The sequence below is a fragment of the Pseudoliparis swirei genome, chromosome 4 (assembly GCF_029220125.1).
Source record: "Pseudoliparis swirei isolate HS2019 ecotype Mariana Trench chromosome 4, NWPU_hadal_v1, whole genome shotgun sequence".
In the NCBI taxonomy this organism is placed as follows: Eukaryota; Metazoa; Chordata; class Actinopteri; order Perciformes; family Liparidae; genus Pseudoliparis; species Pseudoliparis swirei.
This window is the reverse complement of record NC_079391.1, coordinates 4,412,740-4,428,511: the sequence shown is the minus strand read 5'-3', so window position 1 is coordinate 4,428,511 and position 15,772 is coordinate 4,412,740. Positions and strand designations below refer to the sequence as shown.

At 40.4% G+C, this 15,772-nt stretch overlaps 1 protein-coding gene across 2 annotated transcripts in view; it reads left to right on the top strand.

Annotated features, from left to right (window-relative positions):
* Nucleotides 1-15,772, top strand: part of LOC130193219 (protein unc-13 homolog C-like) — a 153,777-nt gene that overhangs the window by 121,022 nt on the left and 16,983 nt on the right. For both annotated transcript variants that reach the window (XM_056413662.1, XM_056413663.1), the window contains 6 exons: nucleotides 524-620; nucleotides 2,330-2,473; nucleotides 2,673-2,750; nucleotides 5,321-5,398; nucleotides 11,195-11,283; nucleotides 12,258-12,395. In XM_056413662.1, coding sequence (XP_056269637.1) covers nucleotides 524-620; nucleotides 2,330-2,473; nucleotides 2,673-2,750; nucleotides 5,321-5,398; nucleotides 11,195-11,283; nucleotides 12,258-12,395 — 624 coding nt within the window. The remainder of the gene's footprint in view (nucleotides 1-523; nucleotides 621-2,329; nucleotides 2,474-2,672; nucleotides 2,751-5,320; nucleotides 5,399-11,194; nucleotides 11,284-12,257; nucleotides 12,396-15,772) is intronic.

Genomic DNA, 15,772 nt, shown 5'->3' with positions numbered 1-15,772 from the left:
ACCTGATTTCAATCTCTGCATGGTCTTTTCTGGGTACCTTTTTTGTATAACACAACAATCTCCCTTTAATACCGTGGTTTCTACAAATTTTCTTTTAAAATAACTTAAGAGCCTTTGATGTTATGTTCTCATTCTACCAAACCTCTGACTCTCCTGGTGCTTCTGAAAGAAGATATAAAATCAATGCCAAACAAAAAGATTTCCACAATGACTTGACCTGTCATCAATGCCTGCATGGATTTTCAGCCATGGCAACAAAAAAAACTAAAATCTGCTCGATCTTTTCGGGGTACCTTTTTGTCTGCATGTTTTGTTGTGGGTACCTTTTTCTGTATAACAAAACAATCTCCCTTCGATACAGTGGTTCACCTAATTCGAAATAACTCAAGAGCCTTTTATGATATGTTCTCATATTCCAAACCCCGGACTTTTCTGGTCCTGATGAAACAAATGCTAAAACAAAAAAAAGATTCCCACTATGACTTCACCCTTCAATTGAGGAAAATGTCCCTTTTTTCTCTAGGTGGTTCGAGCCATTAGTAATCCAGTGGCTCGATGAGAACGAGGACGTTTCCATGGATTTCCTTAACGGAGCACTGGGCAGGGACAAGAAAGACGGAGTGAGTACAGCATTGAATTATTTCTCAATTATATGACTTTATATTTAAACCAACCAAACCACTGAAGACGGTTTCTTATTCAGAAGGAAAAGCTTGCCGAGACTGAATGTCTTGCGGAGGAGGGCGTTGGGGGATAAAAGAAATGTTGCAGTAAAAAAAAATGCCTCCAAGCCCCCGGAGGCACCGTGCCGGATAAAAACAGGAAAGCAAAACATGATTTTCAGGGCTGTAAACGGCATTTAAGGAGAGGAAATGTTTGGCACGGAAAATATCGCCAAATATTGATGTGTCTTTCTAGCTAAACATGAACATGAAAGCATTGCACAGCGCTATGAATGTATGATGTATACGTGGTTTAAACCGTTATTCATCCTTACTTTAACACATGAAACGTGAAAATTTACTTTTATGAATGCAGAAATCCACACGTGTCAAAGATATCACTCTGTAGGGTGTCAGAAAGTGTCACATGTTCTCGTGGTTAACCGTACACATTCGAGTTGGTGAGTTGGGAGTGAGTTGTATAGATTGATCTGTGAGTCACGTAATTATTGAGTGATTGGTACATTAGTCTATTGTTCTCTTTACTGAGCCTAAAGTCTCACATGTTTTCAGATCTGAGATCCTACATCGGTCTGTTTCTTTATTTTCCTACTTCCAACTCCCCCCATTGATCTCTCACTCTCTCTGCCCCAATGTTGCTCTCTTACTCTCTCTACCCCAATGTTGATCTCTCACTCTCTCTACCCGAATGTTGATCTCTCACTCTCTCTGCCCCAATGTTGCTCTCTTACTCTCTCTTCCCCAATGTTGATCTCTCACTCTCTCTACCCCAATGTTGCTCTCTCACTCTCTCTACCCCAATGTTGATCTCTCACTCTCTCTACCCCGACGTTGCTCTCTCACTCTCTCTACCCCGATGTTGCTCTCTCTCTCTCTACTCCAATGTTGCTCTCTCACTAACTCTACCCTTATGTTATTCTCACTCTCTACCCCGATGTTGATCTTTTACTCTCTCTACCCCGATCTTGATCTCTCTCTCTCTCAACACTGATCTTGACCTCTCACTCTCTCTACGCCGATGTTGCTCTCTCACTACCTCTACCTCCCATTGATATCTCTCTCTCTCTCTACTCTGATCTTGATCTCTCTCTACCCCGATGTTGATATCTCACTCTCTCTACTCTGATGTTCTCTCACTCTCTCTACTCCCTCTACTCACTCTCTCTAACCCGATGCTGATCTCTCACTCTCTCTACCCCGATGTTGACCTCTCACTCTCTCTACCCCGATGTTGACCTCTCACTCTCTCTACCCCGATGTTGACCTCTCACTCTCTCTACCCCGATGTTGACCTCTCACTCTCTCTACCCCGATGTTGACCTCTCACTCTCTCTACCCCAATGTTGATCTCTCACTCTCTCTACCCCGATGTTGACCTCTCACTCTCTCTACCCCGATGTTGACCTCTCACTCTCTCTACCCCGATGTTGATCTCTCACTCTCTCTACCCCAATGTTGGTCTCTCCCTCTCTCTACCCCAATGTTGGTCTCTCCCTCTCTCTACCCCAATGTTGCTCTCTCACTACCTCTACCCCCCTTTGATATCTCTCTCTCTACCCTGATCTCTCACTCTCTCTACCCCGATGTTGACCTCTCACTCTCTCTAACCCGATGCTGCTCTCTCACCCTCGCTGCTCTGCAAACAGTTCCAGCAAACCTCGGAGCACGCCCTCTTTTCCTGTTCGGTGGTGGATGTGTTCACTCAACTAAACCAGAGCTTTGAGATCATCAAGAAGCTGGAGTGTCCGAACCCTCAGGCTCTGGCTCACTTCATGTGCCGCTTTGCAAAGGTCAGCCTCTCAGGAAGCCGCCGCTGTGTGTCGAGAGTTTGCCATTTAGTCGAGGGGAGACTGTGGTATATTTATTCAGTTTAATATTATCCTGTTATTAGGTTGCGACGGCTTACATTGTGTCAATGAGTTCCAGAAATTAAATAATAGAACAGCAAACAATACGTCATTATAACATTGTCTCTTTCCCTCCTTACAGACTATCAACAAAGTTCTTCTGCAGTACGCTGTGATCATAGCCAAGGACTTCCCTTTGTATTTGAGTAAGGAGAACGTGGTGAGTAGACAGTCAAAGTCAGCTGGTGTTTATGATTTTAAAAGGTTACTTTGATTGTTTTGGGGTTAAAATGCAAATAATGGTGAGTCAGATGATGGTGCTTCCATTGCCGGTCTCTGACAGCGTTGTGTATGTATGAAATGTCAGTGAGCAGCCCTGTCGGTTCACACTGAACGCCACCCTGCCTTCCGTAATGCACTTCATGAAAGGTCTCGAGGTCTCGTTTGAACCTGTCCCGCCTAATAAAGACAAAGATCTGCAGAAGTGTAAACAAAAAAACAGCCCCCCCCACAAATAAAGCGTCTTTTTAATCACCGAGATGCAGTTATTAATCTCTCAGTCCACAGCGGATGGGCAGAAGTCATTTGTACTTCCTGTGCTCTTTGTCCATACGACTGAATGCAGAGCGTTCTGAGTGAACTAATTATCCTCGACGGTGTCGGATGGTTGTGAGCGATAGCACACAGGATGCTAGTGGTGGAGGCAGATGCTTCTTTCCAGAGTTGACGGGCTCATTACGATTGTTCCCGGAGAAAGTATTAAAATATCCCTCCCACAGACGGGGCCGAAGTGACAGATGATGGAAAGAAGGAAATAAGAGGCAGATGGAGTTGGACAGTGGCGAGATTACATCACATTAAATCTCTAAATCCTTAAACTGTCAGATATATAGTACATGACTCCCATTTTAATAATTTTGCGTTACCAATAACTTACTTTGTGTCTGTCTTTCCCATCAACAATATTAAAGTACTGCACTTATTGCATTATTTAAGATGAATATCTAGAGCAGTGCTCGTATGGCCTTAATTATTGCAACTGCTGCAACAAAGGTTAAAACCATAGTCTATAAAGGATTGCTCTTACTTCAGTTTGCCTTTAAATATTTTCAAAATCCTCTAGTATACATATTAAGTCTGCATATATTTTCATATATTAGACATTGGGGGAGAGGTTCACCTTGGGCAGGAGTGTGGCAATAAATCACAAGACAGATGATGGAAAGAAGAAAATAAGAGGCAGATGGAGTTGGACAGTGGCAAGATTACATCACATTAAATCTCTTATTTGTTAGACTGTCACATATACAGTACATGACCCACATTTTAGCCTTTTTTTTAACCAATAACTTACTGTGTGTCTGTCTTTCCCATCAACAAAAACACATACATTCAAGGAGTGCAGTTATTGCATTATTTAAGATGAATATCTAGAGCAGTGCTCGTATAGCCTTAGTTATTGCAACCGCTGCAACAAAGGCCATAGTTTTTACTCCAGTTTGCCTTAAATATGTTCGTACATATTAAGTATGCATATATTTTCATATATTAGACATTGGGGGAGAGGCGGGGTTCACCTTGGGCAGGAGTTTGGCAGTTATGGCATTATTTAAGATACATTATTGTAAGTTTTTAAAGGTTTTCTCTAATTTTAGTTTGCCTTAAATATTTTTAAGTAGAATTATTAACTATGAATGCATTTTATTTTTATTTTTATTTTTCATATATATTTATTTTGATTAACAACATTCACAAGACAGGACTTTAAGGATATAATACAAAGGAAATACAAATTCGAAAAATCAGAGCAAATAACACATTCTCCATCACCATTCTAACATAAGTACATATTTAAAGTTACTTATGCATGTATTTTAAATGCAAAAGCACACATCATACATTGGGGCAGAATCGGGGTACAACCTGGGCCGGAGTTTGGCAGTAAATCACAAGACTGACACTTGGAGCCAAATAAAGTTTCACACTTGAATTCACACCTCCCAGAAATGTCGTGTTTTTACCGGTAACCTAGCTTTCATGTTTTTGGACTGTGGGCGGAAGTCTGAGCACTGTGCAAAAAACCCAGACAGGCACATAGGAGAACATTAAACACCACAAAGAAAAAGGCATCTACAATCCATCTCCATTGCTTTTATGTAAATTGTGAATATCTTATTATTCCCATACATATATATTCATAAATCTATTGTAGAACAAGCCTTTATGAGGCGTTGCAGAGACGCTATTGGCTGCTTTGTGGTTTAAAAGACACCAATCTGATCAATCTGTGGGGTACAGACTAATCATTGTACTACCATCTGTTACCACGATGATACTTTTTGGTACCCAGTGTTGTTTTGTTTGGGCAGATAATGCGGCGACTGAAAATAATTACTCACAGTCTCCATAAAAACGCCGTGTGATTATTCTCTGTCATCTGTTAAACTTGTTGTGCAGCTGAGAATCAATAACGCTTGACGTACCCACTGCAGACATTTTCCTCTTGCTGTTTTATTACGGGTTGCGTTTCCCCCGCTGACTGTCGATGTCGCGCTGAAACCTACCGTCCTGGTGTATAGACGAAGTGTCAGAAATATCAAAATCATTTCAACCCTTCTGGAAATGTGTTGCGATTATACGGGCTGTGTCTCAAGTGTGCGATGTCGATAGCTGTAAAGAACAAACAAGGAAATTCGTGTTCTATGTCTTCGTAGGACGTCGACACCGTGACATAGTGAACGTGAAGAGTTGGTTGTACGACAGAAAACTAATAACTGTCGACTTTTCCAGCCCTGCATCATCCTCAACAACATTCAGCAGCTCCGGGTGCAACTGGAGAAGATGTTTGAGTCCATGGGCGGAAAACAGGTCTGAGCCCACGTCAGTGTGTCCGCCCGCTGTGTTTCCGTGTCACGTTGTGAGGCAATTCACTTTCAACTAGGAGCTTCTATCCAGATTTCAACTTGTATAGAATTATTTTGTATGAATTATCACAATGTAGTTCTGCAAAGATCTGCGTTCTTCCACTGGAAGGTCAAACCACAAGGTTATAGCAAGAGATTGGTGACCCCCCCCCCCCCCCCTCATACCCTCCAGGGCTTCAGAGGATTCAGGGTCTTTCAAAATGACTCTTCATCAAGGTGTAAAACCTCCGTCCTCAGACCAGCTCACATGCTGTGTCACGATCGTGATGATTTTAGATGATATTTACATAATGTGAAAGTGAATTGACCCCAACGTTGATGTAATCCTTCCCTCGGTTCTGCACCCATGGATGTAAGAGTCTAATCTCACATGTAGTTTCAGTCGACCTCAATAACTTCTTCTGTACCCAATCATTGTTTCCCCCTTCCACTACCCCCCCCCCCTCCCCTCCCCTTGTGTATAATGTGTTGCATTTGTGTAAACGTTGAGTTAAAACCCTCCGAGTCTGTGTGTTGGGTTCCAAACCCCCCCGTCGAGTATTCTCCCTGTCAGTCTAACCCCCGAGACGTGTAACACGCATGTTTCTCTTCTCCAGTATCTAACTCCTGTCTTGCCTTGCGTTTTGTCTCCCACGTGGTTGTGTCTTCTGTTTTTTACCCCCCCCCCTCCCCCATTTCCTTTCTGTGTTCTCTCTCTCTGTCTCCAGGAGGAGGGGGTTGTGTCCTTCTGTAAGGTGTGTGTGCAATAGGACTCATCAACACCCCCCCCCGTTCCCACCATTTATCAAATGATACCAAAGAGCCCCCCCCCCCCTCCCACGCTTCTCACCCACGCTCCCAAAACCCCCTCCGAGCACAGCATGTGCCACAGAGCATATGGAATCTGAATTACCCATCATCCCTCTGGACAGGCAGCTCAAGCTCACCATCCCCAACCGCTCTGGGGATGCTGAGCTCAACCCCGACCCGATCCCATCTTTATTTATAGCTTGGCTCCCCCCCCACCCCCGCCTGCCAATTCTTTTATCCATGGCTAATTTAGAATTGCGCTATTTATTTTGGGCTCCGTCGTTCCTCGTATTTCGTCGGAGGCTCGCCCCAGTTGCTGGCAGTGGTTCTGATCATCTCGCCCGATTCCTTCTGGGATTGTTCGGACCGAGTTTAGCGAACTTCTCAAACACGATGTAACCTCTCCAGCTGGGTCCTCAGCTGTTGTGCCGTTAGCTCCCCACAGTTAGCCGCTCTGGACCTTTCCCGGATCCCTCACGGCAAATTATTGTCCGAAGAGTAATGACACCAGAAGTCTTAAACTCAATGCCAGGTGTCAAAGGACAATCCGGTATATCTCTAAGAACACCTTCAGTCATTTCTCTTGAATACCTCATTCTGCAGCTGAGGTGTGTTGCAGTTTAAAATTCCCCGTTAGCTTCCGCCCTGCAGAGTAGCCTATTCATTACAGAATGTTTCCCTATCAGCAATTAGCTCCCAGAGACTGAATGTAATTACCCAGCACTGTTATCGTAGCATTACCCAATAACAGAGATTAGCAATAATCTCTTTCCAGTGGCCACATTCATAGAATCATCCCAGACTGATCTCCACCGATTGATATCAGGCTTTTTTTGTTGCGGTTGGGCCTGTTTGCTGATATGCTTTTTCCTCTTCTCACTCTTGAGATGGTGGTCATTAAACAAACTATAGATGTCGTCGTACACTCAAAGAAATGACTCATTGGATGAACTCAATTAAATTGTTGGCAGGTTTTCCATCCAATAATTATATGCAACTCCAACTCAAATTTAGCACATCAGTGCAATACAATGTAATTAAGTTAGTCCAACTCATTTGTATCAAATACATCTAAAATAAAATAACGATATTCATTAAATTAAATTAATTTGTGTTTGTCCAACTCAAAATATAAACTAACTAACTAAGAAAATATGCAAACTCCACACAGAAGGAACACCCCGACTGGGAATTGAACCCACAGCCCTCTGGCTTTGAGGAGACGGTACTAGCCACTACACCACTGTACAGCCATGAAAGTGTCTTCACCTTGTAAACAACTGATTTTCAGCTGGCGCATGCGCAAAGGGTAGTCCTCAATGAAACACATTTATTTTGAGTTGATATGCACACCATCTAACCTAAATAAATCTAATAAATGAAAGAATTCATACATTTTGTGTTCCACCCATTAAATATAAATATCTATTTTTGTAATTGATTTATTTAAATGTATCAAACAATATTTAAATGTGTCACCTCGAAGAAGGGCTTGAATCGTTTTTGTGAGTGTCACCTAAATAAATCTAATAAATGAAAGTATTCATACATTTTGTGTTACACCCATTCAAAATAAATATCTTCGTTTTGTAATTGATTTATTTAAATGTATCAAACAATATTTAAATGTGTCACCTCTAAGAAGGGCTTGAATCGGTTTTTTGAGTGTAGCAACGCTGCCAGAGAGCAGATATTGTATTGTTGAAACAGGCAAAGGGAAGTAAAGCTGTGCTGCTGTCGATAGGCCGACAGCCAGGATGGGGCTTGTGCACTCAGGGGGTCTCTGGGTATCGGTCAGCGTCCAGAGAAATTCGCCAGGTGCTTTATATGTATAACGCTAATTACCATAATAAAACATGTAGGTAATCCTTAATTGCGAAATACGTTTTTTAATGTCTTGGTACACATATTGACGACTTAAACCAGTTGTATGAGAGTGCGCATGGGATCGGATCCATATCTATTTAATGTAAACACGCATTCATTCACTTATTCTTGACATTACATCCCACTTTAAACTAATCCGAGATTTTCAGAAACCTTTTTTTGATATTTCGCATCTCCAAAATAGTCAAAAGTAGCTCAGAATGGAGGCCTTTTCTCACCCAGGGAGACATTTGACTTGAGCAACCAGAACCACAACGCAGTCGGAATGGAGGTGACGGGTGCCTTTTGGTTTATATACCAGCGCGGGGTGAATATCCTTTAGCAAGGTTCACGTCAAGACGCCGTGTTCCTGGAAATAAAAAACGAAAAGGGGAGAACCTCCATTTCAGAGACCGCCACGCTGCAGATTAGAGCCCAGTCACAAACTTTCCCCAGGCCAACAGGAACTGATAAAAGACCCAACACCTACAGTATTTTTTTTTACTATAACTGTCAAAAGATGTTATCCGTTATTCCAAAGACTAAAATAACTCCAACCTCTCCGGTCAATTTGCTCCGTGAGAGTAAAATATATCGAATGCCGACATTGAGGTGACGGCAGTACGAATGTAACATAGCATTTTATGTGAATATTGCCAACTGACTAGTTAGCGCGGCGAGCTAACGGCGTTAACTGCTGCACCTGCTAACCCCGCACCCAATAATTCAAAACATGAAATTACTTTTATATCTTTTTTTTTTCCACGCAAAAAAATAATAATAACCACCGTAATAATAACTAGAACGGGCACTCGGTAGAGCGCATACCTTCGCATATAACAAGATTGGGCATTGAATTATGGACATTTTGGCATTAGTTGCATGCCAATTGGATAAAAAGAAGATGTTGACCTTTTCATGACCTTGACCTTTGACCTGATCGATCCCAAAATCGAATCAAATGGTCCCCGGATAATAACCAATCATCCCACCAAATTTCATGCGATTCGGTTTAATACTTTTTGAGTTATGCGAGTAACACGCATACGAATAAATAAATAAATACACAGCGATCAAAACATAACCTTCCGCATTTTCAATGCGAAGATAATAATACTCACTAAATGGGTCCACAGGTTAAACCAGAGCTGGAAAACATGTTAAAGGAATATTTCAAAGCAAGCACACACTCATATGCGTCTGTCTGATAGAGGCATGAATACAATGTCTATAGAAGCTTTAGTTTACACATCTGCTTCCCAGCCGAGCCATCCGACATAACAATGTGCGGGATGAGCGGCTAAGCTAAGCTCGCCGGTTCTGATCTGACGATCCGTCGTCGTGCATGTGGTGCGTGCATGTTTGGACATTTGCGATGCAGATGCGCATCATGCATCCAGTTGCTTCAATGACACACTCAAATACACTCGCACAACAGCACAGCACACACTTTTTTTGATAACCGCCCTTGCATTTTGCTGATAGCAGGCCCAGAACCACAAACACTTGCACATCCAACACATGCACATGCATAAAAACAAAACAAAAATGGTGCTGCAGAAACCCAACACATGCCATGCATGGGCATATGATACATGCTGTTAATCAATTATTTTTGCAAATGTCTTTGTGTGAGCTGGTATATGGAACATATTGGATGTCAGAATATCACAACAGATATTTAGGCCCTATAGCTCCAGATATGACTCTAGTTACATCAACATCTCCTGAATAATGAACACAATATTGGAAAGTTGCACAATCAAATTAATAAAGCAACAAATTTCCTCCCTGAACATAAAAAAGCCAGGAAGAGGATCTCAGTATCAGAACATCTGTAGGATTTATATATATATATATGTATATATATATGTATATTTATATACATATATATGTATATATATGAATATATATGTATATATAAACATATACAGGACTGTCTCAGAAAATTAGAATATTGTGATGAAGTTCTTTATTTTCTGTAATGCAATTAAAAAAACAAAAATGTCATGCATTCTGGATTCATTACAAATCAACTGAAATATTGCAAGCCTTTTATTCTGATTTATTGCTGATTATGGCTTACAGCTTAAGAAAACTCAAATATCCTATCTCTAAATATTAGAATATCATGAAAAGTATACTAGTAGGGTATTAAACAAATCACTTGAATTGTCTAATTAACTCGAAACACCTGCAAGGGTTTCCTGAGCCTTGACAAACACTCAGCTGTTATAAATCTTTTTTTTACTTGGTCTGAGGAAATATTAAAATTTTATGAGATAGGATTTTAGAGTTTTCTTAAGCTGTAAGCCATAATCAGCAATATTAAAAGAATAAAAGGCTTGCAATATTTCAGTTGATTTGTAATGAATCCAGAATGCATGACATTTTTGTTTTTTTAATTGCATTACAGAAAATAAAGAACTTTATCACAATATTCTAATTTTCTGAGACAGTCCTGTATATATGTATGTATATATGTTTATATATACATGCATATATATATGTATATTTATATACATATATATGTATATATATATATGAATATATATGTATATATATAAGCATATAGACATATATATACATATATATATGTATGTATATATAAACATATATACACATATATATATATGTATGTATATACGTGTATATATATATACGCATATATATATACTGTATATATATATTACAGTACATTTATTTCCCTAATTGAAGGCCGCCTGACGACTAACTCTCTATACTGTAACTCGTGTAGCAGTGCATACAAAGTATTCCCCTTTCTGAGAGACCGGCTGCTTCTCATCGCCGTTGTCTCATTACCCGGCGAGCTGCCGTCACCGCGGCGCCTCGGAGGTGAGGCGGCCATTTGCATTCAGAGCGTCGCTCGGCTCACAGATGGCGAAGGCGAAGTGAGTGGGAGGCCACCGGCGAGAAGCAGGTTACCTCTCAGCTCCTGTTGTCTTGCCATCTAACGCCCCCCCCCACCCCCAGTTGAGGCAGAGATTCAGAGCTCTCTCTTTAGCCGGCGTGGGCCGATGCACCGAGTGTCATGATGTCGTAACCGTCTCCTTCCCTCTGACAGCTGGATGCTGAGGCCAGTGATCTACTTAAGGAGCTGCAGAATAAACTCAACACGGTGCTGGATGAGCTCAGCGGAGTGTTTGGCTCCAGGTGAGTGAGTGAGTGCGTTTGTGTGTGTGTGTGTTGGGGATCACTGTCATTAAGGTGAATGTTCTCTATTCATTTATTGTTAATTCGACGAATGTGTTAATCTGACATGAACTCAAAATACAATTAAGTGTTAAGTTCACACGACTTTGACATTTTTAGAGCGCTGATCACCGTTACGGACTCACCTGGCATCACCTGGTGAATAAAGATAAAGATTAAGAGGTTTTCATTGTCATTGTTGTTATACAACGGAATTTAGTTTGATGGCCCGCAGCCAGCCCGTAGCAGCAAACAACAAAGATATAGAAAATAAACGATAAAAAAGATTTAAAAAATATTATAGAAATGTGCTAATAATAATATAATTTAATAATAATAATTATAATAATCCAAATACAAAAAAATGTATTACGTGAATGGAAAGGCCTTGAAATGGTATAAATGAAAATAGGACTAATCACATTATTTTAATGACACTGAAATATATACAATTGTGAGTTTTTAAAATTTATTTTTATTTTTATTTATTCGCACAGTAAAAGAAAAACAGTACAAATGTAACATTATTAAAAGACACAGAGTGCAATTCTACGATTGTGATTTTTTAATTTCTCATTCTGACTCTTTTTCAGAGGTTATCGTCCAATCTATGAGCTTCAACAAGCAACATTCAAAGAAATAGTTGGTGGATACACCTATAGCCGATATAGCCGATTTTGATATTTAGCATACCAGACGTGAGGAATGTGTTTTCTATGCACCGGGGAGCATCTCGGCCTTTGCGTCTATTGAACGCACAGTCACCTCCGACCTGGGATTTTTTATCCAGGAGCTCCAAAAAACGCTGTTGGAGAGCGAAACATGGAATATTAAACGTAGCCTCTGGAGCCTCGACGTCACTCTGCCGCCGCAGCGGAACATACAAACCCGCCAGAGAACGGTTCAAGGGTTTATTTTTCGTTTCTGTCTCACAGTTTCCAAGATGTGATCGAGGACTGCGTGAAGCAGATGAACCAGGAGCTGGTCCAGATGAAGGGGCCGGCCAAAGGGAGCAACGCCGCCATGGATGCAGAGACCGTCCTCCGGCCTCTTATGGACCTCCTGGATAAGAAGTGAGTCTTTCACCGGATGCCGGAGTTCAAACCCTTTAACATGGGAGGCAGTGTTGGCGTCTGCAGACCAATTGAAAGTCTTTAATTCAGGCATCGATATGCTCCGCCATCAAATTTCAATTGTGGCCTTTTTTTTCTTTCTTCAAAAGTTGAAAAACGCTGTATTTGTATATATTGAACACCATGAGTAACATAGAAGTGTAATATATGGTTTGTTACATGAGAAAATTCAAATGCAACATTTTAGAGAGGTTTTTGTACTAAAACCGCTCTAATTTTGTTCTGCTTTACTTTTTCAAAGTCAAACTTTGCAGGGAGAATGTTAACACATTTTAATATGATTTGTGAGAGTTTTAAACCTTTCAACTGCCTCATTCCAAACATATAATCATCCTGAAAGTGCTTTTTTTTCAATTCGGACCTGACATTTTTATAAGTTTTTTATGTGCCATCTTCATTTACTCTTACCCAGTAACATATACAGGACTGTCTCAGAAAATTAGAATATTGTGATAAAGTTCTTTATTTTCTGTAATGCAATTAAAAAAACAAAAATGTCATGCATTCTGGATTCATTACAAATCAACTGAAATATTGCAAGCCTTTTATTCTTTTAATATTGCTGATTATGGCTTACAGCTTAAGAAAACTCTAAAATCCTATCTCATAAAATTTGAATATTTCCTCAGACCAAGTAAAAAAAAAGATTTATAACAGCAAAACAAAATCAAACATTTGAAAATGTGTTTCCAGGTGTTTCGAGTTAATTAGACGATTCAAGTGATTTGTTTAATACCCTACTAGTATACTTTTTCATGATATTCTAATATTTAGAGATAGGATATTTGAGTTTTCTTAAGCTGTAAGCCATAATCAGCAATATTAAAAGAATAAAAGGCTTGCAATATTTCAGTTGATTTGTAATGAATCCAGAATGCATGACATTTTTGTTTTTTTAATTGCATTACAGAAAATAAAGAACTTTATCACAATATTCTAATTGTCTGAGACAGTCCTGTATACTGATATGTACACATCTGAACAAAAGAAATACATGTTTAAAAAGGTAAAAAATTATTGAAATAGCCCTCGTGGTTGCAGAGATACAGCTCTTTTAGTTTGGGTATGCACTTTTCGGACCAGAGGCCTAAAAAAAGCTTGGTGCTTAAAAGGTTACGGTGACGTCAGAGAAGGATTTAAATTGGTAAAATGTATAAGCAGCGTGTGAAGTGGACTCACATGATTAGACGTATTTTTATTTTCTTGTCACTTGTACGTGTGCTTTTTTAAAATGTCGTTTCCGTCATTTATATCACAGAATAAATAAAACAAACAATTGACAGGCCGACTCCTTATCTCGCACAGCAGCTGGACTCTCGTGATTTTATGAGATGAGAATCACTTATCGCAGGAAAATCCATCTTGTCAGACATCGAGTAATGCGTTTGTGTTCAGCAGGTCTGAGACTGGCAGCTACTTTGCTTAAGTGTGTGTGTGTGTTGTAAATAACACACAGACTCCTATAGTGGTAATATAACATCAGGCATATCAGATCTAGAGGGGTATGGAGACATTTCTCGGTGGGGAAAAGTTATTTCGCTCTTCTCCCGACTGGTTTTGGTAATTGATGGTTCGTCCAATCAGCTGCCGCGTGTTTTGTGAAAGCGCTTGCCCTTTTCCAATGACAGCTCCTCAGATGGTTCGGTGGAACGATCCATCTGGTAGGTCAGGTTAGCCAATCACACACACACACACACACACACACACACACATCTTTCAAACGGACCGCTGTCAGATTGAACTCTGGATTGTCAGGGTTTATCTTCGGTGTGGTCGTATCAGACCAGAATCTGTAAGGTGAAGATGATCAGTAGATATGCAGATTCCAGCTGCCTCTGCACACTAATGGGCGTGACCTGCCTCCTCAAGTAAGGACGCATGTATTGAGGACAAAGGCTGGTTGTAGATACATGTATTTTGATTTTTACATGCTGTAATGTATATTATTCTCAATGTGGCCGAAGGGTCACTGCATGTCGATCGGCGTATGTTCACAATGGCCTGATTGTGTTGAAGTGAGTCCTACATCACGAGCTGATGGTGGTCCGGTCTTATAGACCAGTGGTTCTCTATGAAGGTAGATTTGTGTCTTTATTACGCAAACAAAATAAGAATTTCTGCTGTCAAAATAAAGACATTTGCGAACAAAAAATAAACTGCGCTCTCGAATAAAAAAACTTTCGCTCACGAAACTAAAATCTACGAGTTGTTTCCACGTAGTGGGCGGGGCTTATGCTGCCGAAGCGAGGGGTTTCTATTGGCGGGTTTGACTTGCTCTCGGCTCGCTGCGCTCACGGGAGGTCACGGTGACGAGGACACGGAGATAAGTTAGCATATATTGCTCTGCTACGGCAAAAATATGTTAAATGTAGCAGCACTTTTTTCATGTCGTCATTGCCGCGCAGTCTCTTTTTTTAAAGAGCGACATGGAGGGCTGCTGTGTGGACATGCAGCCCCATGTTAGCCCACGATACATTCAACAGGTGTATCGTTATTTGAATGCGTGTAATATGCAATATGATGCCAATTTATCTCCATGTCCTCTGATTTAATATACAATATATCAGTAAATTTTTTCAAACTTTTATTTGATTAAATATTTATAAAAAAATTTATTTCAAAGGGATGTTTGAATGGAAGCTAATTTTAAATACATATATATATATATATATCCATTTGATAACCACTTTAAATTATAGAATACTCTCATGTGTCGGAGTCTAGTTTCTAGTTCTGATGTAGTAATTGAAGAGCAACAGGTAATCATAGATGTCACTGATATGGTCAGTGAGGTAAACGGTGAGGGGCCCAACAGTAATGCACAGATTACAACCAATGATGAGTTTTTCCACGTTTTATTTGTTTCTATTTCCAGTTTTTTTATAAATAAAAAAATGTATATAAAATCGCATGAAATGAATACAGCGGTATCGCGATTACAACCAATTTACTTTTATTTTTAGACCAGCATTATCCGTTCAACCTTCCGTGGAACGTATTTATTTCCGTTCTTCAAAAGAAGCGCGGGCCGACGTGCTTCGGCTGAACTCCGGGAATCGCTCTCCGCCGTTTGTCAAAAGCAACATCGAGGCCAATAGGGTATTACAGGGAATCCTCTTAATGAAATGGAAAATACCAAATCCTTCCTCGCACAACGGGGCCGAGATTAAAGCGTAAAGCCGCCGCGTTTAGTCCACGAATCACAGGTGTGTGTTTTTATATCATTCGTGAAACAGTCGTCGCCTGTTAGCGTCTTTAGCCGCGTTAGCTCAGTTTGACCTGACACGTGCTTTTATTTTCTTTCTTCCCGCTTTGCA